At 37.7% G+C, this 26442-nt stretch overlaps 1 protein-coding gene across 2 annotated transcripts in view; it reads left to right on the forward strand.

The window, feature by feature from the left end:
* Positions 1–26442, forward strand: part of FSTL4 (follistatin like 4) — a 431301-nt gene that overhangs the window by 347784 nt on the left and 57075 nt on the right. For both annotated transcript variants that reach the window (XM_067566476.1, XM_067566477.1), the window contains exon 7: positions 21222–21388. In XM_067566476.1, the coding sequence (XP_067422577.1) occupies positions 21222–21388 (167 nt within the window). The remainder of the gene's footprint in view (positions 1–21221; positions 21389–26442) is intronic.

The raw sequence follows: 26442 nt of genomic DNA on the forward strand, positions 1-26442 counted from the left end.
CAGATTTTATAAGCATACTCTCTAGTCCTCTATCCAAGTAATTAATTTTGTAAAATTAGAAGAGTCTCAAGATGAAATCAAGCCTTGTTGAAGTCAGTGTTAAAAATCCCATTGACTTCAATGGGGCCAGGATTTAATCCTCCATATTTATTCTCTCTTATTGATTTACAGATCCAGGCTCCAGTCCTGCAAACATCTGTTCACATGTTTAACTTTATGCATAAAATTAAGCATATGTGTAATTAGTTTCAGGGATCACAGCCTAAATGAGCACAGTTTACAAGTAAAAGATTTCCCTCCCCCAACTGCCAATACCTGAGATTCTGTCTGCAATCTGAATGTCAAGCTGAGTTCTTTCTAGATTGTCCATTGCCAACATCAGTCTCAACTTCATTAGTAATTCTGTTGATGCATTACCTGGAAATTAATCCAACTCACTTTGCTGTAGCTGTGAAGGGCTAATGAACTTGTAAAGCATTACAAAATGTGTTTATCAGCAAATAGAGTTCAGAATTCTCACAGGGGCAGATCTGTTGTCCAAGAATGTGATATGTTTACTTTAATCTTTCAGAAAAGAATCACACTTCAAGTATTTACTCTGTGGTGTTTTTCCTCACATTAAGAGTGAATTGTTTCTTGGAAAAACAGAGCATCTGGTTAAAAATATTTACGTGATGAGCACTATGTCAAAGATCTTAAAAGGAAATTATCACTACACCCTTGATATGATTAATATTATTGTTGTTTGTGACATCTCGCATATGGCACTGTACTGGTAAATAATTCAGCGTTAAACAAGCTTTCATTTGATTGGTCATCATCTACTCTATGTCTTCCCAGTTGCAGTAAATTAATATAAAAATTATCTCTAAATATATGTTAGAGACTAAATTGGCAATAACGAGGGCTCTGATTTTGTCATGGAGGACGCAGTGGTCATGGAAATTGTGAATTTGAATAAAATCTGTGAAACCAAGAAGCACTGCAACCTGGCACGTGGGGTCACAAAGCTACTCAGGTTTGGTCCATCTGATTTTCTGTCTCCATCTGTGGAGGGTCCGACAGGGCAAACCTGAGTGGAGTGGACCCCATGTGCCAGGTTGCAGCGCCCAGAGCGGGGAGCCGGGCCAAATCCCACAGGACAGGAGCCACCTCTATGGGGTAAATGCAGAGCGACCTTGCTCTCCAGCTCTTCTGCCCCCCATTATTTGGTGACTTTTCCATTACATATAATTTTTTCCTGCAATTCTGCTGTAAATTTACTAAAAATTTCCATGCCAAAATCATAGCCTTAGCAATAATTGAATATTTAATGTATAATATGCCTTTAATTGTATTAATCGGATGTGCCGTTTGTTTTAATTTTCTGTCATTAAATGTAAACAATACATGTACGTACAGTGATCACCGTAAAATATCAACATTTGTCATCAGTGACCACAAAGTGTGGTACCTGAGATTACCACACTCTCTTCCTAGAATTAGAACAGGAGAAATCTCTATATCATTATCTGTAAAGATCTATATAGGGAGGAGATATCTGAAACTGCAAACCTATTTAATCTGACCTACCAACAGATGACAAGATGCAGGTGCTGGACGTTGAAGCTAGAAAAATTTAAAATGGAGATAAATGTGTTGCATTGACAGAGTCATTTTGGAATTTGTAATAGTGTGGGTAAACCTTTGAAACAGATTACCAAGGATATAGTAGATCCTCCATCACGTGGTATGTTTAGATCAAGACTGAATGCGTTTCTAAAAGATACACTCTAGCTCATCCACAAGTCGTTGGGTTCGATGCAGGAGTTACTGGGTGAAGTCCCATGGACTTTGTTCTGGAGGAAGGCAGCCTAGATGGATCATAGTGGTTCCATCTGGAGCTAAAAGTATGTGTAATACATGCAATGTATCTGTGGTGACTGTCAAGTAGCAATTGGCAAATGCTGATTTGTAATGGCTTCCGTTTTGCTCAAATAATAGGAGAGCATTAATATATCAGGTGCCCAGGTAGTAGGGGGGAGAAAGATGCCTGGCTTGAATGCATGGGGAGAAGGACCTTTAGGAATTGAGAGAAGTGGATTGGGACAAAGAATCAGGAGATTTGACTCTGGGATAGAAGGCTGGGGGGCAAAGGTGGGAGAAGACGGGGACTTGGAATGAGAGGAAGATGGGGACTGAGAGCCAGTTGGAGATATTTGGACTAGCCAAGCAAGGACTCCTGCTACCCTGGATAATTGTATTCTATCTCTGCCTGTGCCACTGTGTTTTTATCTGGTGCTAGTCAAGTCACTTAAACCAAATGTTTCAAAAATTGTGTGTACCTCATTCTCTGGATACCTGACTTGAGAACCTGGATTCTGAGCACTTAAAACTGCAACTGAAGTCAATTTGGTGCCCAAGAGTAGTGGGCACTTCTGACTTTAAACTCTCTAACTCAGTTTCCCATCTGTAAAAATGAGGATAATATCACCCGCCCCCCTCACTACACAGAAGAGATGTGAAAATAAATGCATTAATATTTGTGAGGCACCCAGATACTATATAGATAAGTGCCATCGAAAAGCCCATGAGGAAATTAATAATTCGGTCTTCAGACAAGGGATTGAATAGTGTGCAGTAAATAAAACATGGGGCCACACATTGAACAACAATGAGAAAACAAAATAGTGAATAGCTGCTCCTTAAATATGCACCATCCATTCTGTGCACTGAATAAGGCAGGGGTCCTGTGCGAGAGTAATGTGCAAAGAATATGTGATCATGTAATTAAGAATGTATCAAAATGCATACTCACAAATGGGCCTAATTAATGTTGCATAGGCAACTGTCATTCTGGCATTTCCTAACCTTGGAGTTTTTGACTTTGCAATCTTAATAATATTCTTTTAATATCGTTTTTGTGTGTGTAATATAAAAGAAATCCATGATGGCTTTAGTAAATCATTTTGCTACAAGGTTTTATCAGTCTCAAGAAACTGGTGTCAGTTTGCATACATATATCATTGAATGAATGTTATATTACTAATGGTATATACATAGTTTCTAATGTATCCTTTAAAATGGTGCACTAGATTATCTGCCTTTTCTATTATTTTTGATGATTCACTGCTTAAAACTTTATCTTCTTCAAATACCTGAAGCTCAAGTTTCTCAAATCAGTTGCCAGGAATTGCCCCTTAAAAGCATTTCCACATAATTAAATTTACACCTGGTTTTATCTATGAAACCTCATGGAATTTAATTGAAATCCACATAAACTAAAACTTAGTGACATGATTTCAGTCTATCCATCTTAGGTACTTATATGGCTCCCATATACCAGAGCTATCTTATTACCTTATCTGAGTGTAGTATCTGAGCCATCTTTTTAAATGTATTTATCATCACAGTACTCCTGTGAGGCTGAGGAGTACTATTATCCTCCATTTTACAGATGGGGAACTGAGGTTAATTGACTTGTCCAAGGTCACACGTAAAGTCTCAGAGGGAGAAGATTTGAACCCAGGATTCCCAAGTCCTAGACTAGGGTGCTATAACCACTCAACCTTTGAGAATTTACCAGTGACCACACCAGCAGGGCTTATGACTTATCTTCCTTTCAAAGCAAGAACAGCAAAGTATCAAAGGATGTATGTGGAATGAATAACAAATGTGCAAGAAAACCCACTGTAACAATTTTCATATATTTCAGTATACCAGGGCTCTGTGCTTCCTCCTGCTTTTGTTATTTTTGATGGAGTGGAGGAGGGGTGTGTGACTGCCTAGAAACTTATTTTTGTAACCAACTTTTTAATCAATTTTGGAGGTGAGTGAAGGAGAAATGGTAAAAGTAAAGGGGTTCCACTTCACTGTTGTTTTTACTATTGTAGGTAAACACTTCAAACTCATATGCTTATAATGGTCATTACTAAGGGGCAGCTGTATAAGGATTTGGACTCCGACAACACATGAAGTAGATACTATATAGCAGGATAAGAAGTCAGATGTTAACATTTATTTTACTATCAATAGGGAGTTGCAGTGTAGAAAACTCTGTGTACTAGTGGATCCCCCACATCTAATGGGTGTATTATAAAATTATATGACGGTTTTTGGTATTTTCAGTATGAAATTTAGTCAAAGGCATATGAGTTCCATATTGTGGTAACATCAGTGGCTGATTCTTTGTCTTTACTGTCTTCAAGGAATATTGGTTTTATGGTCAATATTGTAAATCTGGATAAGTTATGAAGGTTGTGGCTATGTTGTGTTTAGGGTAATGCAGATGTAGGTAGATAGGTCAAGGATCAACATGAATACAGGTTCAGAATTAAAGACAAATATTGTACAAATTTCCAGGTTTAAAATATCTGTTTGTTCATAATTAGTGATTCATAATTCATATCTACTCATTATTACAATCTTAACTGCAATATTTTGGTCTGGGAAGTCCCTTACATTTTTAAAAGAGAGTATTTTAAAACATTGACATACAAAAACTTGATGCAAATTATTACCACTCATTTACTTCCAGTACATTATATTTTCCTCTAGTGATATTTGTGGTATAAGACAGTTTCTGATATTGAATGAAAAATAAGATTTGGATCCAATATTTCACTGGCAGCATTTTGTAATTTTCTTGAACCTGATTGGTTCTACTGATGGAATATACATGCTCTGCCAGCTGCACCAGCAGAGTTTATAGCTTTTCTCTTCACATAATGAAGATTACAAACTCCTTGAATTCAGATGGCTCATCTGACATAGTTTTGAGACTCTGCTGATTCAGCTGTATGTTTGCAAAGCTTTTAAACTCCACCAGACTTTACAAGAAGTTTATAAATGCTGCCAGATTTTGGCAAATTTTAGAATTTCTATAAATTATCCTTTGGGTAGAAGCAACACATGAAAAATTGAGATGGAAAGGAGTTTTTTGTTTAAGTTGGTGAAAATCAGAGTTATCAGAGGAAAATGGTTGGAGTCACAACACCATATCTCCAATTTAAATCAGTTTTCTCCTAATGGATATTGCAGTTGGTAACGCCATAACCACATTGTCCAAAAGCCATTATATGAATTACATTTGAGAGAACTTTAAGTATCATATACTTAGATCATATACATATACTCTCTCTTCTCCACTACAATTCTTTAGAAAAGACCACTTTTTTCCTCAGATATATATGCAAATGGAAATTCCATGGGCTTGCAAAATGCACATGCATATCTGAGGTCACACTTTGGCCCATAATATTTATTTTTAGTCTGTGTAAATATAGCTGCAACCAAAATTTTCTAGCAGTTAATTTTTATGGCCATTTTTGCATTTCTAAATGCCAACTGTTCAAAAATCATGAGATTGGCATAAAATCATGAGATTTTTTTAAAATAATGTTTTGCGTTTCTTTTATTTTCCTTCAGGTTTTTGAACCTTTAGAATTCATGCTTGTCTGCCTTTTTCTGCAGCCATGAGGACTAACAAACACATGAAATGAATAAATCATGGGTGTTACCACCACCACCATTTTGAGGCTATACTCATAACAATCATCTATCACACAAAAACAATCTAATTCACAATGCGATTTCTTTCTATCTAGCCTCCCTCCCCCCATCTTTGAAACTTGCTCTGTAGAAATTTCTGCTCCAGTGGGATAAACTGACTCATGTCCTAAGTAAAACCTGTACGTACCATTTACTCACTGGCCCCTTCCAAGTATTTTCTTGTCAGTTCTAGAACTCCCTGTGGAAACTAAACCCACTGAAACTCCAAACCTTGTGTCTTTGAAATGCTGATTCAGAATTTTGTAAGGAGCCTAGGGCTCCTGGCACAAATCAGATATGAGTTCTGATGAATTATCTATTTAGTTTATGTGGTATTCTTAAAAGACTCTTAACTGCAGGGGTTCTAATTTTAAAGGACTTAACCACAAGAAAACCTTTTGGGGAGATTCTTCTTTTTTCTTTTGTTTCAATTCACTCCAGTGTGTTTTGTTTTGTTTTGTTTGGTAATATATTTCTTTGTAATATTACTGTTATTTTGTCTACACATTTTATCTTCTTCCAAGTTTCTATTAAGATACAACTTGTGTTTTGAAGGTGGCCAGGTCATGTGTGAAATAGCTGATGCATGAGTTATGATATAGTAGATGCTCATTAGTAGCAACATGTCGGTGCCCTTTTGCGACTTCGCTCCTAAGCAACTGTTGCTGTTATGGGGCGTATTGACAATTCACAGTAGGGAAAGTGCTCCCAAGGGAAATGTTGCTCATAACCAGTGGTTGCCCTTACAAGGTGTTGTTGCAAACAAGTGTCTACTGTATTATATTCTTAAAATATGCAAAATACATCTTATCTGAATAATATGATATTGTTGCTGTGTAATAACTTGTAGTCTAGCCCGTTAGGTAGCTCCCAATCTTGCCTTTGACCTGTTTAGTAGGAGTCATTATTTGAACAAAAGCCTATCACCCTATGAAAGCAATATTTGAAATGAGTGCTCAAGGAAAATATTACTTAAATACTCAGATATGTTTGGAAAAAAGAAAATACATTAGCAAAAGTGGACATCCAAAACTGAGATGTCCTCTCCATCCCCCCACGAAGAGAAAGGGCAGTGGCATAGAACCACATTGCCCCCCAAAATCCTGACTACAGGGTCCCCTTTCCGCATGTGGAGATGTGGGATGGCAGCAGGGGGGGCAGCCCCTGGACCAGCAACCATGTGTATCTGCTGAGTCAATGCATAGACCAGATTCCCTCTGCCCCACACACTTCTCTTGCCACACATAGTCCTCTGCTGAAGTGGTGTTTGCAGGGCCCAGCCAGAGCGGAGTCTTGGAGTTAATACCCCATTGAGATATATGGAGCAATTTACACCTCTCAGAGCTATCGTTTCAGGCTCTCTGTAGACTCAGGCAAACATCATGTTTTCAAGTTTTTCTTTGCAATGATGTTGGATTGACACCTTTTTCTTTAACTGAAAGCTGAAATTCATGATCACAAGATTCCAGTTGCTGGGGCCATAGGCACAAGAATGTATAGCAGTTATGCTTTAAATCAGCTCTGGTTCCCACTGGTGTCAGAGAGGGGATGTGAAGAGGCCCCGGTTCTGTTGCCCCAAAACTACATGTCTTGGAGGTGGGTGGAGAACTTGGTGCTCAATGAAAGATAACCTGAGGTAATTAGAGAGCTGAATGCGTGGGGATTGGTCGAAGAGGCAGAGTGAAATGGTGGAGGGGTAGAAAGTGAAGTGGTGGGGGGAAAAACAGAGTGAGACAGGTGGGAAGGGATTGGAAATGGCATGGGACAGAGAGTCAGAGGATGAAATGGAAAGAGCAAAAGAAAGACAGAAGCAGAGAGGATAAAAAGAAACAGGAGGGTACAGAGAGATGGAGAGAAAGGAAGTGTAGAAGCGAGAGGAAGATAGAAGCCATTCCCCTTGGCTGGTAGGAGTACCCTGTCCTGGAATTAATTTATTCTCAGCCCCCTAGTTAATTCTCTTCTGGTCACCCACAAAACATCTAATCTTTTCTCTCATCTTGCCCCATTCCTCCTCAATCCCTTCAATTTTGCCTCTCCAATCCTTCACTACCATCTCTGTATGCGTCTTTCTCTTCCTTCCTCTGCATCATCACCCCAGGGCATATTATGCAAATGTATGTAAATGCAATGCAAATGTATTCAGTTCTACACCTATTTCTTCAAATAACATCTACTGGTTTTTGCTTAGATGACAGTGGCAGGTATGTAGTCATCCAAACTGAATTCAAACCATTTGTATCCTTCTGGTACGGGTCCAGGGATATAACTTAACACCATATGTTAATTTTGATTAAACACTTGTCAGCCAAGAGGAAGACTATAAAATGAGCCCCACCATGGGATATGAAAAGAGATGCTTCCTAGAGACATATGGCAGACTGAGACTCTGAGAACCTTTAAAATGAGAGATTTTGTTTTGCAATGCTGCAGGTAATACTTCCATATATTATAATGCAAGCTCTGTGCCTGCCCACTAGTGCATTTCATAAGTATCTTGCTATATGTGTTTATACTCAGCTATCTTTTATTTTCTTTTTTTTCTGTACATAACTGTAATTTACCAATAAAATCTGTTTTTATTCTAATCAACTTGACTGGGGCCTTGGAAACTGTTAATGGGGACAATCTCTGAGTGCCTCAGAGAGAAGCTAAATGCTGACTTCAATGAGGGCAGACTCCAAAGTGGGTAACAGCTTGAGTAGAAGTTCAAGAGTAAAGGGGAAATGGTGAAAGGGCTCAGGCTTTGTCTTTGGTCAGTATGGGGATGGAGAGAGCTGAAGTGCCATATCTATTAAGTATCCTAAGCACTGTTACAGTTAGAAAGGATGCAAAACTCAGCATAAGCATTAAGGCTAAATTCACAATCAACGCTGGAAACAGCAGTGAAAGTTCCAGAATAATGTTAGCAATGTTCATTTACAACCCAAAAGATATGATATCCCTGAGTGGTTGTTTACTAACACTGTATGCTGAGAGATGTTGAAAGCCATGTGTAAATAAAAACTTAAATGCCTGGAATTTTTCCAGGAACCTTAGAAACATCATGGACCATTTATTAGTAGTCTTTATTCTCGAGATATGCATTATTCTACTTGCATGATGTGCATTTCATAATGCCAGTATGATGCAGCTGTTCAGTACTCACAACATAAATCGGAATGGAGGGTATCAGATTGGAGCATCTTGATGGAGCTATGTGTGGAATCTGAGTAGTTTTAAACTATTTCTGAATGCTTCCTGAACCCCCAATACCCAATGGCCTGACTTGTCTCTATTTTCAAAGTAATTTACTTATATATTATAGCAATTCCCACAAGTGCTGCTATAGTTAATGGTCTGTCAGTGGTTGCATGATAAACCCTAGGGGTTTTCAGAGCAGCTATAAAAATTCACTCCAGGGAGAACTTGGTATGCCAAGTCCTACACCAGAAGCTATCTTTTTTCTTCCTCAAATCAGGTATAAATCCGTTCAGTCACTGTAACTTATAGGAGTTTTTTAAAAAGTTTAGTAATTTCAGATGTTTCCTGTGCCTCTATAACTCAAAAACAACATAGTTCAAATATATACAGTGGTTGCCCTTAAAAAGTTCCATTAGGTTGAAAGACTGCCCATGCTAACTGAATTCCATTCCCATTTTAAAGAGAGGAAATAACTGGAGGACTAGTCGAAGCTTTAAAGCCAGTGGAAGTTTCAAGTGTATATATTTGAACTAAGATATTCTAGAGTTACAGAAGCACAGAAACAATTGAAACTATTAATTTTATTTTGGTGTTGTATTCTACAATACCAGCTTTTAACTGGAAAGGCAAAAATGGGCTTGAAAACAGAAGTTTAGGGGAGAGATAATAAGCTACTTTTGCTGCTGACTTTCTGTGCATGTTCAGTTTACTGTCCTAGAGACAGAGCTGATGTCATTGTAGGAACCAGGAAAATATCAAATTCAAAGCAAAAATATTATAGTGAAAATTCTAAGGTTTAAAATTAACAACTGTACAATAGTTAGATTGTCATATTTCTTTTTAGTACACTTCCCTTTTGTGCAGCATAGTTTGTACCAAACATACCATACCTGGTTTGTACCAAAATCAATTATTTACATTTAGACTCCCAATACCAGGAGATAACACGGCTACATTCATGTGTCCAATATTTTTTGCTCTGATTGCAGTCACAGACTTAAAATAATGCAGCCTGTTGCTGGTTCTTGCAGGGACTTATTTGAGATCTTGCAGTTTACACAGCTGTAGATAACACCATGTACAGATAACAGACTCCTACAATAATATTCTGGTAGAACATAGTGGAATTAAGAACACAATGAAAGCTTTAACTTTAACCCTGTCCATTATCAAAATAAAATTCAAAGATTTATGAGTGCAACTGTCATTGACATTAATTGGAGGAGAACAACTATAAATGCCCTTTCAGCACTTTCAAAATTTAGAAATAAATTGCTTGCTTTCTCGGGTTGAGCAGGACAAAGTTGGAAATTATAGTATGTCTCTGATTGTTTTTTGACTAAAATGAGCAAAATTTGTGAGTCAAGTGTTTTAATGGCATGATGACTGTAAGGAGTAATTAGGAGAAGCCATTAGTCCATTAGCAATTTTACCTTTTAAATTAATAAATTGATTGGAAAAACGTATGGCCATTACAGTCTATGTGGAGCACTGTTGACACAACATGGAACTGTTTCATCAAAAATTAATCATATCAACATCACTCTTAGAATCTGTGGGAAATAGGAATTTAAAATAAAAACTAATATATTTATGTAAACATTCTTTAAAATAGTCTACTTACACCTATTTACATAATGAATCCATCACTTATCATCCTTAGGAGATTAGATAATTAAGCAGAGAACAACTTATATTTATTCATGTACTTTCAAGAATGAATGAATTATCTCTTCCTGCATATACTTAATATTTTCCCTCAGATTAGTAACATGGATGGAGGGATAGGACTTCACGCAAAAAAAATGTTATGTTCTTTCCTTTAACAGAGCGGTTTCCAACTTGTGGTCCATACTATAGGGGGTCCGTGGAAAAGAAAAATAATAACATCCTCACCAAGGAAATGTACAATTTCAAATAAAACTAGTAGCATGTGGTGGTCCACAAAATGTTTGGAGGTTGAAAAGGGGTCCGCACAATGAGAAGGTTGGGCAGGGCTGGATTAATGCAGGGGCTTTAGGGGCTGCAGTCCAGGTCCTCGGGGTAAGGGGGGCCCTGCAAAAATAAATCCGGGCGGCTGGTGAACTGCCTGTTCAGGGAGGCTAGCCCCCGGCCCTGCCCCTTCCGCCCAAAGTCACACCACTTCCACCCCTCTCCCGTCAGAGCCTGGGTGGCCCTCCCTGCCCTGGGTGGCTCAAGCACCAGCCAGGTTGGCAGGGTGGCCCCAGCGCTGAAACACCCCAAGCGCCTCCAGAGTCCATGCCCCAGCTCTGCCCCACCCCAACCTACCCTGGCCGTCCTGGTGCCCCTGTGCCCACCCCTCCTCCCCCACTGCCAAAATGCCCCAGCACCAGGCATGAATCGAACCCGCTATCCGGTGGTCCCAGGCTGGCCAGTCTGCCCCAGCCCCTGGAGTGCCACCACCCACCAGCCCACGCCGCATCACAGCACTGGCCTGCCCCACCCCGGCCCCAGGCTGGACCGTCTGCCTCAGGTCCCAGAATGCCTCCGGCCTGAGCACTCTCAGTCCCCGGAGCGCCACTGGCCCACACCACAGCGCCCACCCTGCCCAGGCCCAACCCAAGCGCTCCCTCCAGCCCCCAGAGCACTGCCAGGTTGGCCCACGCTGCGCCACAGTGCTAGCCTGTCCCGCCCCCGGAGTGCCTCTGGCTTGAGCGCTCCCAGCCCCTGGAGCACCGCCAGCCTGCACCGGGCCACAGCGCCAGCCCGCCTCACCCCCAGGCTGGCCGGTCTGCCCTAGGCCAGCCCGAGTGTTCCCTGCCCCTGGAGCACCACCGTAAGGGACCCCACAAAATTAATAGCCCCAGGTCCACAGGAGAGTTAATCCGGCCCTGAGGTTGGGAACCGCTGCTTTAACAGAAAAGAAAACCTGACTTTCAAAAAAGTGCATATAGAATGTTTGCTTGGTTAAACTTTAATATAATTGAGATCAGCAAATGTATATACTGTGGGAATAACTAGAGAGTCATACAGTGCTCAATCGAAATTGAAATGGCAAAATATGGTTTAAAGGAATTTGTGTATGATTGAGAAAACACAAAAATATCGAAGTAGTCATTCAAACCCAGGTCCTCAAAGATATTTAGATGCCTAACACCCATGGGAGTTAGGTGCCTCAATGTCCATTGAAATGAATGGTCCCTTCTGGCCTGAAAATCTCTGAATCTAACAACCATTGAAGCTAATGGGAATATGTTGAGGGACCTCTCATCACCCTTATTGTGATTCTTCTTAACTTTTCTCTTTCACTGCTGTTTTAGATGTACATATTAGCTAGCTGGAATATTGTTAATCTGCCAGTAAGGATAAGAATCAGGAACATGGAAATATAGTACTTGTCATACTGTCTCAGACCAGGGTCCATCTTGTCCAATGTCTTGTCTTTGATAGTGGGCAGCACCAACTACCTCAGAGGCAGTGCAAGAACCCCACATTAGGCAGTTATGGGATAATCTGTCCTGTGAAAATCTCATCTGAATCCCTCAGAGATAGAGTTTAATTTAAACCCTGAAGCATGAGGATTTTATCCCTTTCAAAACTGTTTGTTTGCACTGTTATAACTCTGATTATTCTTGTTGTACATATAATTGACTTTAATACACATCATGATGGATGTACAAGTGGGGTTAATATATTATGTCAGTTACTGAAGAATAGTTAAATGGGGTTTTAATGTTTAATTTTTTTTAATTTCCCCTATTCTCATATTTTGTTTAATTTAAAATACGTTATCATCTGAACTGTGAAGAATTGGCCAAACTTGATTGGAGTGAGAGAGAGAGAGGGAGCAGTCTTCTCTAAGAAAAACAGTAGGTAGTATCGCTTCTGTAAAGTCATGATGATGTCCTCACTCATACTTTGAATTCCACAACTGGATACATTTGATATTTTCAGTACAAGATTAGAAAGCTATTTTAGAGAGTCATAGCTTTGTGGACTTCCAGAGTAATGACAGAAAAGGTTTAAGGTACTAAATTCTTTCTTACCACTAGATTTATGGTTATGCCTTTTATGACTCTGAAAACAGCATTACTAATTTAATGGAGGATTTACAATAAAATACTCCTTGAGGTAGCATACCCAAGGTACTGAAGATTTATAAATTACATTAATAATTTGAATTATTGCAGTTACGAAATAAAGCTGAGGAGTGTATATTTTCCCTTGGCTTTAGAAATCATTTTATTATATACATTAATTCAGCTTACAAGCCTTATCTGAATACTGCATTGCTGCATCTTCTTTCCATGGAAATCAAACTCTGAAAATGTATTGTTGCAATAAAAGATACAGTGGTTGATTGCTACTAGAGGATTTGATTCTCCCTGGCTGCTACAGAAGGGTGGAAACAATAACTCCTAATGCCAGCTAAACCCCTAATGTGGCAGTTAAACCAAAGAGGGAATTTTGCTGGGGGAGAGTGGTAGTGTTTGAACTGCTGTCCTCTGCAGGGATTCTTTGAGGGGAAAACATAGAACCCGCACTAGCAGAGGTGAGAGGCACTGATTTAGTGCAGATACCCTAGCCAGATATCCTCCCAGTTAGTGGCACCTACTCCTGAGGATATGGTGGCTGTCATGAGGCTCTTTCCCTCTCCTGTATCAGAAAAGGGATTATGGATGCTCAGCGCTCTTGTGATTTTCCGTAAGGCAGATTTGTGGCCGTGTAGGGTCCAGAATCCTGGTTGAAGCTAGTCTTTTACCTGGCATTGATGGAAGGGGAAGGAGAAAGCAGAACAGGTCCATGGTAATGTTCAATAGCAAGCTTGGTTTTTTTGTGTTTCCAGGCTGTTATTCAGGAAGTGTTTTCTTTGTTTTGTTTGATGGATGATACTCCATTGGCTCTGGACATGTCAACAGCTGAGGAGGTGATAAACACCTCTAAAGAAGATTGGGTTTGTTGACCCTCAATAACCTGCAGAACCTGTGATAACAAGGCCATATTCTTTGTAATATATATTTTTCAAGTGTCTGTTCCACGGCTTTATAAAGCCATACAAATAATTTCTAAGGTAAAACAGATCATGCATGAATGCTTTTCTCAGCAGTTATGAGGTCTGTCCACTAGGGCTGAGAACAAAATCAAATATATTTTCCAAATACCCTAGGTATTATCATCTGTAGAGCAAATCATGCAGTGCTTCACACACATATACACGCAGAAATTTGTCCTTTATCATCTTCTGTTCCTCTACGTTGACTAATTAGATAACCACATCTTCCCCCAGCATCTCATCCAGTGTCTCTAGGCAGTAGATTCATCCTTTTGCCACCCCCTTTTTTTCTTCTTGTTCAGTCTCAAGTTTACAATTACCCTTGGACAGCTCTTCCGAATCAGAGATCCCACTCCCATCTTAAAGTTCATGAGCCAAATTCAGCCCAGATGTAAGTACAGCTGATTTTCTTAGTTACCCTCATGCAAAGGTAGACTAATTCCACTGAACTTATGGGGAAATGAAAAACGATGTTAAAAGGCCTTACTATAATTTTCAGCATCTCTTGAACTAAGACGTCTTCAGATAGAGAAGACCAGATCCAGCTCCCATTGAAATCAATGGCAAAATGTTCGTTGAGTTGAGTGTGCAGTATCAGGTAGTGAACAGACTTTAATAGTGAAGCGTTCAGCTTCTAAAACAAATTGAGGGGACTGGTGAGTACATAGAGGCATAATGTTGTGTCCCATGAAGTACATGCTAAACTACCCAGGACAGGGGTTACAATGCCATTCACCTGGTGGCTACACAATACATTGTTTCATCTTCCACCTTCCCCCCGCCCCCTAAAGAAAATGTATTTTTGTTCACTGAGTTTTGTGTGAAGGTTTGTATTTGATTCTTATCTCACGGAAAACCGTTCATCCATCTCTAAATTCAGGTGAGAGTTAAGTTTTCACTCATCCTATCTTCATTAAGACAATTTATAGAATAAAAATTGTTTTGTCCTTTAAACAGAGTTTAAGCAATAAAGTAGATTATTTCATTTTTTTAAGCACTGAAAAGGTATCTGTGAAAAAATGATTAAAGGTAGTAACAATTTATTGGAAAAATATATTTACACGGTTTAAACTGAAAAAATCTAATTAAAGATACAAAGCATTTTTTAAAAATAGAATCAACTTCTGTGTAGACTGTAGCATGAGAAAAGGAGGGCTGGCAACCGACATTTACTATGTAAATTATCTCTAAGCCATGCTAAATCAATGAGTTTTGCTATAGATGCTCATTCCAGGTTGCTCCCTATAATGACCTCAATTATACATGTCTTCATTGTGAAATTATGATTGCCTTTGGCGGGCTGCAAATGACAGCAGAGGAAAGATTTCCATGATAAAACAGCACAACAAGTAATACCTGCTCACATTAAAATGCATAGCTTGATGTGTAAGTCAGTACTACTCCTGTTTAACAATCTAAGAAATAAAATAGGAGAGAAGAAGGGATAGGGGAAAATGTGAAGAGGTATCTTGATTTTAATAATAATAAAGAAGTTAATAAGATAGCATATTTTAGAAATATGTCAGATCTGGATCTGTATTTGCAAGAAAATTTTATTCTCTCCAAATACAGAGGCACAGACTGCAGAGTTACAATGGGTTCTCCCACTCTAAGACTTATTTTATAGTAATTTTGGAATTTGTTTTGCCCTGAGTTGCCAACATTAACAATTTTATCATAAGCCTCATGGTATTTGGTGGTTTTCTTAAATTCCCAGCTCCTGGAGTCATGTGAATACATAAGAATTTCAGCTTTCGTCTGAAAATTTTTTTCTCACCCTCATAATTGCAAGATGTGATCCGAAGATTGATGATGTGATCCAAGTGCACCCCAATGATTCAAAAACCAGAAGGCAAATACAATCCCTCTAATATGTATTGTTTTTATAAAATCTCATGATGTTTAAGAGTGATTTTAAGGGAACTGACTCATGGTTTTTCAATGCTTGGAGTTGGCAACATGGTGCAGCTGACTTCTAGAAGCCACTCCATACCATTTCTGAAACAATGAACCTTCTCCAGCAAATAAGCAATTTTTGGCAGCCCATGTCCTGCCCCAAATGGAGTGGATGGCTCCACTGTAGAATTTGGACTCTGGAACTGGATCTAAAAGTTTAAACTGTATTCACAAACCACCAGGAAGCAAACAGGAACCTGAAAGTTGCTGAGCCAACTATTGAGAGCAAAGATTTCTTCCTGGCAGCACCTCAAGTTTATAACCCCCAAGCATTGGAAATAAACAGTAGATTCTGCTTATTTCAGTTTGAACTTGGAACTTGAACACTTTCTCTCCTCTGATATGCTTTTTGCTCCATCCTTTTTCATTACAGCCCCTCTGCTTCCAACCTTACTCCCTGTTCCTCTCCATGTTCCCTCCCACTCTGCCCCCTTTCCTCCCTCTTTCCTCAATGTACACATTTCTTCTATCTCTTTTTCCTACTAAATGTACAAGGTCATTGTAAACCAAACATCCTGTACTGATTTTTATGCTATATAGCAGGCATGCAATTGATCAGTCTTGGGGCTAAATTCTTTGCTGGCCTAACTCCACTTGAGAATTTGGCCCTTAATGTGCAGAATTCATCTCTCTTCTATGGAAATAGGCACTCTTTGAGCAGTTTCAATTTCCTTTTCTTCAAGCATGTTGAAAATCTCTAGTCTAATAGTATTGAAAAATAATGTGATCAGCTCAATATTTAACATGGGGAAATTTATAGATGAGATTATGCTAGAAAAAAGCTATTACTATTTGAGTCACTTATATATATATATAGATGTCACAGGTTTCAGATTTTTAAAATTGGGTAAGTATATTTTTAAAAAAGCACTCATGCAGTTTTAAAAAAATGTTTGTGTTGATATATCAATACTTAAAGCAGTTGCTGATTTTTCTCTAACAGTACTAAACATCTAGAATATCACTGTCTACCAACTAGAATATTTCAGAAATGGATCCATACTGCATACTTTGACTTACTCTGTTAAAGAAAGAAAATCATTTATCTTACTTTTTAATGTATTGATCGGTTAAGGTAACCAGTGTATTTCCAAACCCACATTAATATCCAAAGCCAATCCAGTAGCTCAGGTTTCATTACTTAAGTATTAAAGGTAAGTCTAGAGTAATGAAAGCCTATCTGCTGCATTGTATTATCTGTAATGGATCCTAGACTTGCATTATTCAGTTAAACCAGTTGACACCCAAACTTGCATGTCATCCTACCACAACTATATTGTAGGTAGGCTGAATTTTCAATCTGTTCTTACAATAATTCAATTATTTATTATTGCTGAGTTTTGTTGTTGCTTTTTAATGCAATTTGAGAGGGCACAGTCCTCTCATCTACTTTTTGTGGTATTGCAGTCATCTTTTCCTATCTTTTTAAGTTTTTCTTGTCCCTTGGCAGTTGTGTGAAAGACCCACAAATAACAGAGGAAACTGTCTATTGCCCTGTTCCAAAAAAACATTTAAGCACATACTTATTTTTAGGCATATGAGTAGTCCTACGAACATTAATACTTGCTGGGACTACCCTCTTTCTTAAAGTTAATTGTGAGCTCAAGTGCTTTGCTGGATCAGGACCTAAACAGGGGGGTACAGTGAAACTGAGTATACTCAAAGTATTGTCCAATTACAAAACCAGCAAAGAAACAAATGTCAATTTTTCTCCCTACTCCTTTTGGTACTTTTAACAGCAATAGCTAAAAACAAATACATTAACACAGAAGTGTAGTTTTTAAGTTGATTATGTCCATTTACCCATGGGCTGCATCTGAATAAACCTGGTTGTTTAAGCACATCTTGGATAATGATAAAGATCTTTGGTAAAGCAATGATTAAAGGCATAACTAATTATAACTGCTTTAATGTAAAAATATTTAGAACTTAATGTGATACTAACAGCGTGCTTTCAAACATACTCTGTGAGAAAACAAAAATCAATTGTGTTTTTGTTTTTCAATTGATCTGTACTTATTATATGTTGTAATCTCAAAGTGACCTCATGGATATTATTTCACTGAATTATGGCCACTATTCAATTTTCTCCTTTACTAGAAGTGGATCTATTTTCCACTAATGCACTTCTAACATGCAAAATGGAGGTCTGTTTGGCTATCATTTGCAAAGAAATCTAGTTTTTATTTCAGCAAAGTGCTCAAAAAAATCCTGCTGAAGAGGATGTTGATAGGTTTTAGGAGTCTTTCATAGAATTCATTGTCAGAAATAACACATGGGATTAAGGAAAAAATGTAATAAGAAATAAAACCCAATTCTCTAGTGAATGATCCTCTATTTCATTTCTCTTCAAGGAAAGATGGTCTTTATTAACTGTACTGCATGCTACATATTATACTAATTAACTGCTGTTTATCATGTCAAGTACATTCAAAATACTGTATGCATAAAAGGAAGTCTGTGCTCCATGCAAAAATAGCTAAAATACTAATGCATATAATCAGGATATGTATTCGGGGCAGAAAGTGAGGAAATGATGGTAGAATGTAGTGTTATGTCCCACAGTCACTAATTATATTGTACAGTCCTAAGATGCTGACACAAACTGGAGTTTTGTGTGAATAAGGACAAAAGGATTTTAGAAGCAGTGTGGCCCAGTAGGCAGAGAACTAAACTGAACTGGGACTCCGGAGATCTGGGGTTTATTCCCAGCTCTGCCACTGATCTGCTGTGTGACATTGGGCAAGTCACTTCACCTGTCTGTGCTTCTGTTTCCCCTTCTACTCTTTGTCTCTCCAGTCTATTCTAGACTGTAAACTCTTTAGGCAGGAAATGTTGTTTACTATGTATCTGTACAGTTCCCCAGCATAATGAGACCCTGATCCCAGTTGAGATCTCTAGGCACTACTGTAATCCAAATAATGATAATAATTCAGCCTAATATAATTTTTATAGCTACTCTTTCTTGCCTACAGTTTGTGCTGTTTCTAAATCAGCACTAAGAATATGAAGTGGAAGAAGGTCTGATCTCTTGCACAGAACACGAAATGTGATATTGATTTTTTACAGTCCTGAATCAGCCTAAGACTTAAAGCAGTGGACATAATCTGCAGCATTCTAGGCACTACATTACCTTCTTCCTTAGCTGAGGGGAATGTGGACAAGAAGGATGTAGCTGTCATCTCTTCTGAGGTGCCTGTCTACTTGAGGCTGATGATTGTTTCAGGTTAACCACCTGAAAGGCCTTTGCACACAAGTGTTCACAATCAGTTTGATTGATTGACAAGCAGTGTGAGCGTATGAAGTGAATCCTTTTGGTCTTCCCAATGCTACCAGAGAGAGAGAGCCTGCTAAGGCAGAAAAGTTAACGTAAGTTAATTTCTTAAAAGGAGCCATTGAAAATGAAAAAGTCAGAAGAAATTAAAAGAAATGGAATATAGTGTTTATGTTTATGCATAGGTTGCAAAGATAGAGGCTGTTTTCCTTTTTATTTAGCATATTGCAGGATATAAGTCAAAGTAAAGGAGAACATTGTATCTTTAACAGAAGCAGTGCAAAAGATTTTCCTTATAAAGATTTTCACCAGTTGGGGAAATCACGACCATGTCTTCCCTGTAGTTTTCTAGGATGTTAGTCGCTATGGTGAAAAGGAGTATTCAGATTACATGAAGTTCATCCCTCTTCAGAGGGCCAGAAGAAGGCATATGCATCACATAAGGTTTATTTAATTTCTATTAGATGACTTGTGCTGGCCCTCTGCACAGGGATGGATTTCACTAATTGGAATGGGGAAAGGGAAAGAGTGGTCGATGTTTATGTTGCCAACTGAAGTAAGCATTGGGGGGAAATAGATTGGCTCACCCCAACTTGGGCACTGGTCAAAATAAACTTTTCCCAAAATGTATGACCTAGGCAGTATCAGTTCCTTTTATCTTCATTTCACTCCAGCTAGTTAATTTCTGTGGATGTGAATAAAGGAAAAAGGCACTCAGACAGCAGAGGGTATGCAAATAAATGATCCAGTAATTCAGTTTCTAATCAAAGTTTCTGACAAAAACTAATCAGCCCTGACACCCATGAAGGGTGAAGTGGGTATTTTCCTACTAATGTCTTCTTTACAAATTCCAGATTGTCTAGAACCTCAGTAACGTGTGGTTGTAATATTGTTCTTGATTTTTCATGGCCATTCAGCTACCTAGTGAAAGGCCCATGTCGTATGTCTAATGTACCCACTTTAACAGTCTCACTTAAATTATCCCCACAGCTGTCAAAATGAAGAAAAGTACTTAATGTTTCAATACTCCTGATATTGCCTCCAGAGAAGAGACAGGTTTCAGGGGGAAGTGGTGTTATCTGAATCAAATTCCAGTTCTGATAACTCTCGTTAGTTAATCGTGATGAGACACCCGTGTCTTCACAAGATTTTATTTCCATGTCAATGTTGGTGCTTAAAAAAAAAACTTGTTTTGCTGTTTCCTTCCTGGCAGCCTTTCAGTTAGCATTATACAGCAACTGTTCAGCAATGGAATGCACAAGCCCAGAAGACGTCTGACGTCTGAATTCCATAGATGTAGGAGTTCTCTAAATCAATGCACTGCTGCCTCGTTTGTTCTGCAGTCAGAGTCTGAAGCCCCAAAAGTGGGGCTGAACTTTCCACATTCATTTTAATGGGCTATTAACTTGAAAGCCCAGTTTTGAGCATTTAAATGTGACATAGCTTCAAAGGTTTGTTCTTGTAAGAGCCTTGTGAATAGGGCCAAGAAAAGAAAACATCATGAGAAAGATAAAATTGTGACTTTTGCAGTTCTGATGACAGTGCAGCTTGATTGCCCTGCTGCTTGCTCACTCTTGTTGAAATGTCTAATAATGACTATCTGTTTCGGCAGTAATTCTAACATCCAATGTCTTCCCTATACATGCAGCCATACATGGCAAAATATGCGGAGACAACTTTATAAACCATTGGCCAGGAAAACAGTATGACATTTTTGTGGTTTTAAAGAAATATTATCGGTGCCTAGAGCATGAACTAAGCGCTTGTTTTACATGTAGGCATAAATTAAAATGTTAAATTCAATAAAATATAGGAATGACATTGCAATTTCTTAGTAGAGGGAAAAAGTGATATCTCACATGCAATGTAATATTTGGTAAATTTTATTTGATTTTTTTTACTGGTAGCCTCCAGATTGCAAAATTCAAAACAGCAAGGTTTACTCAAAAATGAAATTAAAATATTACTTTGTTTCTGCGGTATATGTAATTTTAATTCTGCTTCTTCAGGGTGGAAATAAGCATGTCTGATATCAATGCTTTTCTTTAATCAGCATGGAAGTTGTCTGACATCCAGAGAGCATGAACTAGGGAATTAGGTTATAATAGAAGATTTCATTGCCATGTATCCTATTTTGCTTTGTTTCTTGGGCTGATCCTTTTCAGTGTGTATATCTTTTCAAAGCTGAAATCTTCCCAAAGAATCAACGGGAAAATAACTTCATTTTGGTATCAATAATTTCTTCCTTTATTTCCTTACTTTTTGCAGAGGTGGTTCAACTCACTCTTCCTGAAGAACACAAGGTTAGCATTACCACAGTAACAGTTGGATTGAGCGCTGTATTGACCTGTGCCATCCATGGAACCCTTAGGCCCCCAATTATCTGGAAACGCAATGGAGTCACACTGAACTTCCTAGATTTGGAAGATATCAACGTAAGTCCTGAATTGTGATTGTAATTTTCTTTCTAGTGGATTGAGTATGACTTCATTTTAAAAAATGACAATAGTTTTAAGTGATCTGTTTTATTTCATTATTATAATGGAACATTGGCAGATGGCATCATATTTTGCTTCAGTATGGACTATGAGTAGGGAGGAAAAGACAAAATAAACAGCTGAGAGGATGGGTAACGTAGTACAATAACACCTACCACCACCATTGCATCCCTCATGAATGTCTAATGAGACCGAGGGTCTTTTGGTGCCCTTAAAATCATGGGCAAACTGGCTACATAAACCACGAATCTCCCAGCCATTTTGTTCCCAGTTAGAAGAAACATATCTAGCCGTCATGGGAAACCACAAGTCTGTGGATGACTGAAATCTCTCCTATACATCCAGTCAAATAATACATTTTAACCTTCTTTTCTCCCACTCTCCATTTATATTTTGGGATGATCAGGGCTAAATTTTTCATTGGCTACTGGTTGATTGTTGGGAAGTTTGAAGTTTCAGCTCGTTCTATCAGGCACGGCAATGTCTATCCAGGAAGGAATGCGTGTATCTATTAACTCGTCCTACTATGCTTGTTTGATGCCTAGTTATGAATATGTGGGCTAAGCTGCTTGCTTTGTTTGTGCTTTTATTTAAATTACAATTTAAATTACAATTTAATTAATTACAATTAATTAATTACAATTGTAATTGTGCTTTTTTACATTAACTTGGTGAGTTCTAGACTATATTAAAGAAAATATCTGAATAAATGTTATAACATTTCATTTTAGAAAGGGTGGGAAATAGTTTACAGAAAATATGGTCCCTATTTCTTTTTTCTTTCCATTAAAATACACGATAAATCAGGTTTATTTTAATTACAGAACAATTTTAGTTGATGCATATTTTTGTTCAGCTCTTGTTAATTCTAATATTTATTAATTTAGGTTAAGAACTGGTATATACAATATTATATCTTACTAAATTGTTGTGGAACCTGGAGTGCTGAAATGTAGATAAACCATTGTTTTGCTCTCTGCATTAAAAAATGAAAACTACAAAGTACAGGATATAAGTGAACGCTGCATTTTGTATTAGTATTAATATTGCATTTTTCTTTGTCACTTTAGGAAAATTTTCTCTCTGTGTGTGAGTGCATATGTGTGCTAGATGAGAGAAATCTCAATCTTGTATGCCTCAAGACTATTTTATTGTAAGCACAAATTGGCTAAGTCCACCTTTCTAAACATTCTGTTCTTTCCATCAAAGCAAGTGCTACCCTTTTCAAGTGTAATTCTTCTTGCCATCTGGAACATGACATTGAAATGCAACCTGAAACCAGCAGCATATTGCTATAATATTAACATAGGAATGGAGAGAAACTTTCACAAAGACAGGCAGGATAGCAAAGCTAGCCAGAAGTCAGTATACCTGACCTGATTTCTTATAGATGTCCTTCAGAGGTATGATGTGAATAACCACTTTTGGTCATTGGCAGTACAATCACATGGAATTGTGCCAAGATACTAAGTGCAAGATTGTGGCTTTCAAAATTATAGCAGGAAAGTGACATAACAAAATGCAGAGTGATTTTGTTAATGAATTACTATGTGTTTTCTATTTTGTACAAATATTCTTCTCGAATTAGACCTATTTCTGGACATAGACTAGGCTTATTTTTTGAAGGAGGTGAAGGCTGCATATCTCAAAGTGTTTAGTTTAGTTTAATCATAAGATCAGTGTCATGTTAATCGCGAGTCCATAACAGACTTTTTTCGCAATAATTTTCACTAGTTATGGTCTGAGAAAACTGTTTTAATGTCCAGCTCTGGATGAGGTTTAGACTAGGATTTAGTGATCATGCTTAAGGTTAAACTAGGGCTAAGCTTCAGGTTCAGCTACTTTGAATTCTCATGTTTCAGAGTTGGTTTCAGCCTAAAATAGGGGGAATCCATGAGATCAGGTGTTCTTAGGAGATGTTGGCCACATCCACACTGGAGACCCCTTTTGATTTTGCAGGTGACCTGGAACCAAAATCAAAGTCCAGGAATTTAAATTCCAGCACACCCTTAAATTAGAAGGTGTTTGGTTTTAGGTTTTAGCTAAATTTTGATATATTAATTAGAATACTTAAGAAAAAACTTTCAAAATCCATTACACTTTCACTCCTTTTTAAATCACAAAAGTTTAGCACTGGGACAGGTGGACTCTTGGTAAACATGATTTACAACCATGCCTGGTATTGGTTAGTTAAACAAAACTTTTATTTCAATGTTAAGAGAAAATATGTCCTAATACATAAATAGAATCATTTCTGTACAATCCATCACTCCTTTGACTAGTAATTCACTTTGGACCTGACCTCAAACAATCATTCATTTTTTAAAACTGTCTCTATTCTCAGTTATTCATGCTGGTAGGCCTCTTCCTAAGGGAATATCACTGGAAAGTTTAGCAAAATGGCACTTTCAAAGACTTACATGGAGGAGAAGCAACATCTATTTTTTCCATTTTAATGTTTTATGTTACAGTTTGCTATCTTTTTTATCTTGCCATCTAACGCATGGTATTGTAGTAAACAACTTTTGCAGCCATTTAACACCTCAGCATCTTTTCCTTTAACTAACCTCTGAAGGCTTTTATTGCTTCTTATACTCCACTGCCATCTGTATTATTTTTTCTTGTTTTTAGTGATGTCACCCAGTAGATTTTGGAATTATCTTTCACCTCAAGCCCTTTATCAGAATAATCTAATGGACCCTGTGGGTTCACATACATCCTCTAGCAGTTGGGGAGAGGCTGTGTGTTTCAAGCACTGGTCAGGAGGAGGATATCTGAAGGATGAATACAGTGGTTGCCACTTGAAAGTCACCATTTACTAATAGATACCTCTCAATAACTATCATCTAAGTGTAGGGAAAATCTGTGGAAACTGGCTGCAAGTCTTACACCCTCCCTATACGCCATTTAATCAGCTTTCTCCGAGTGGGGGAATCTCATGTCCATAAAATTGTCATTCTCAGCCCATTCGTCAGGTATGGAACTGGGATGTGAACATATGAAGCCTCAGTGTGTCCGTGCTGCTCATTTCTGAAAACGAGGCACCAGTCTCTGCAGGTGTTTCCAGAATTTAGCATCACTTCCTTTGCTGCTCCGTGCTCTGCACAAACCGTGGCATGCTGGCATGACACCACTTCCCAAGGTCATTCCATTTTGTCACAATCTTGCAACATTGCATCCCAAGCAACATGAAGTTGCATTTGAGATGATGATGTTGCACCTTGGTACAAGTGCATAGGTGTTTCTTGAGTGAATTCACTGAGCACATGGAACTGGAAAGACTAGCAATGTTTGCCATTCAGGTTTGCGATATGGGTGAAATATCTTTCAGATATTTGTGCACCACTGCTCCAGTTGGATTTGGGCTACATTAGACAGTTTAAAGGTTGACTCTGATGCTTTGCACTGTCTCTTGTGAGTACTGAAATTCACATTATTCAATGTTCTATTTAAAAGCATTGGGGGAAAGAAAGCAAAGACATTATGCTTCTTAATATACTTGAAGTCAGTTAATTAAATTACTTCAGTTTTTTCTTTTAGTATGCCTGAAGCAGAAATTCAATTGCATTTCTGCTTTTCACAATCAGGTTAGCAATTTGGCTAATTGGAAATGCAGCAGGAGATTAATTGTACCTTTTTAACTTCAAGGAAATCTCCTTGCTTCTGGCACAGTTGCAATTGCACACAAACCTACTGGATCTTCATGTACTTTAAAAAACCCACATTTTATACTTCAATTAAACGCTCCTTCCTCTAACTACTAATGGTTATACAGGGAACCACATCAAAATATAAACACGACCAGGAGTGGTAATCAGAATCCTTCCAGCAAGCTTTGGTATAGAACTAGGAATACTCTATGACTAAGTGATTTAGCTGTATTTTACTGTTCTGTTCAGTCTCTTGATAAATGTACTGTGAGAAGATAGAAATATGATCTAAATCAAATAGGAATTGAGAAAGACACACAAGAAAAGACTGAATTAATCCTGAATTTACATAGAAACTAAAACTAGAAGATTAAAAAAGAAACTTCTTATTTATATGCCCTTTTTCTTTATAATATTTTTGAGACATTTTTATTGGCAACAAAATATTAATCACTTTTTGCTGCTTATTTAATTAGAAGCTTTCATTAGTAACACAATAATAATTTGCCTGGTCTTATCTGATAAGAGCTCTGTTAATGAATTCAGTCACATAGCTATTACAAAATGCCATCCTAATGACACTTGTAATTAAATGTTTTTTTTCCCCCTTGCAAACATTCAGGAGTGCCTTAAACACCAAAATAATATTTAACCATAAGGAAAATCTTTGTGACTATGAAGTATAAGTTGCATCAATTTTCTTATAAAGAAAATGTATTTTTTATATTTGACCCTTAATTGAGATGTATAGTTGAGATGTATAGCAATAACAGGTCATCTAATTATAAAGATTTAAACAATTAAGTTGTTTTATTTCTAAAATGTATCATTTTGCTCTCCAAAAACAATCAGAGCTTTTGCTAATATATTTAATTAGGAAACCACTCCTTAGTCCAAAATATAATAAATCAAGTTATAGGCCTCACTACATTTATAGCATCTCCAGAGCTGTTTCATATTGGTCTATGTAAAGAACTGGTACACAGAATGGTTTTAAACTCTTCTGTTTCAGTAGAGACGTGGAATTTATCTAAATTTATAAAATAACTGTGTCTCCTCCAGAAATATGGAAAGAAAAGATATGCAAAGAATTGGGTTCACAATTTAATTGTCACAAATGGACTGCAGAATCCAAGAAGACAAGAACTTGTTGGCTTGTCAAGTAACACATAGGTAGCTAATACATAAATTAATCTCTGCCTTCTATTACTCATTTCACATTAATCTGTACAGTTTCATTTAAATCCCTATTAGTTCAAAAATATGTTGGGTTTTTTTAATAACATATTAGTAATATATAGGTTTGATTCTGATGCTGGATAGAATGAAAGTTATGTGTTG

Source organism: Emydura macquarii, unplaced genomic scaffold (genome assembly GCF_026122565.2).
Source record: "Emydura macquarii macquarii isolate MOO-44397 ecotype Brisbane River unplaced genomic scaffold, CSIRO-AGI_Emac_v2 contig_2768, whole genome shotgun sequence".
Classification (NCBI taxonomy): Eukaryota; Metazoa; Chordata; order Testudines; family Chelidae; genus Emydura; species Emydura macquarii.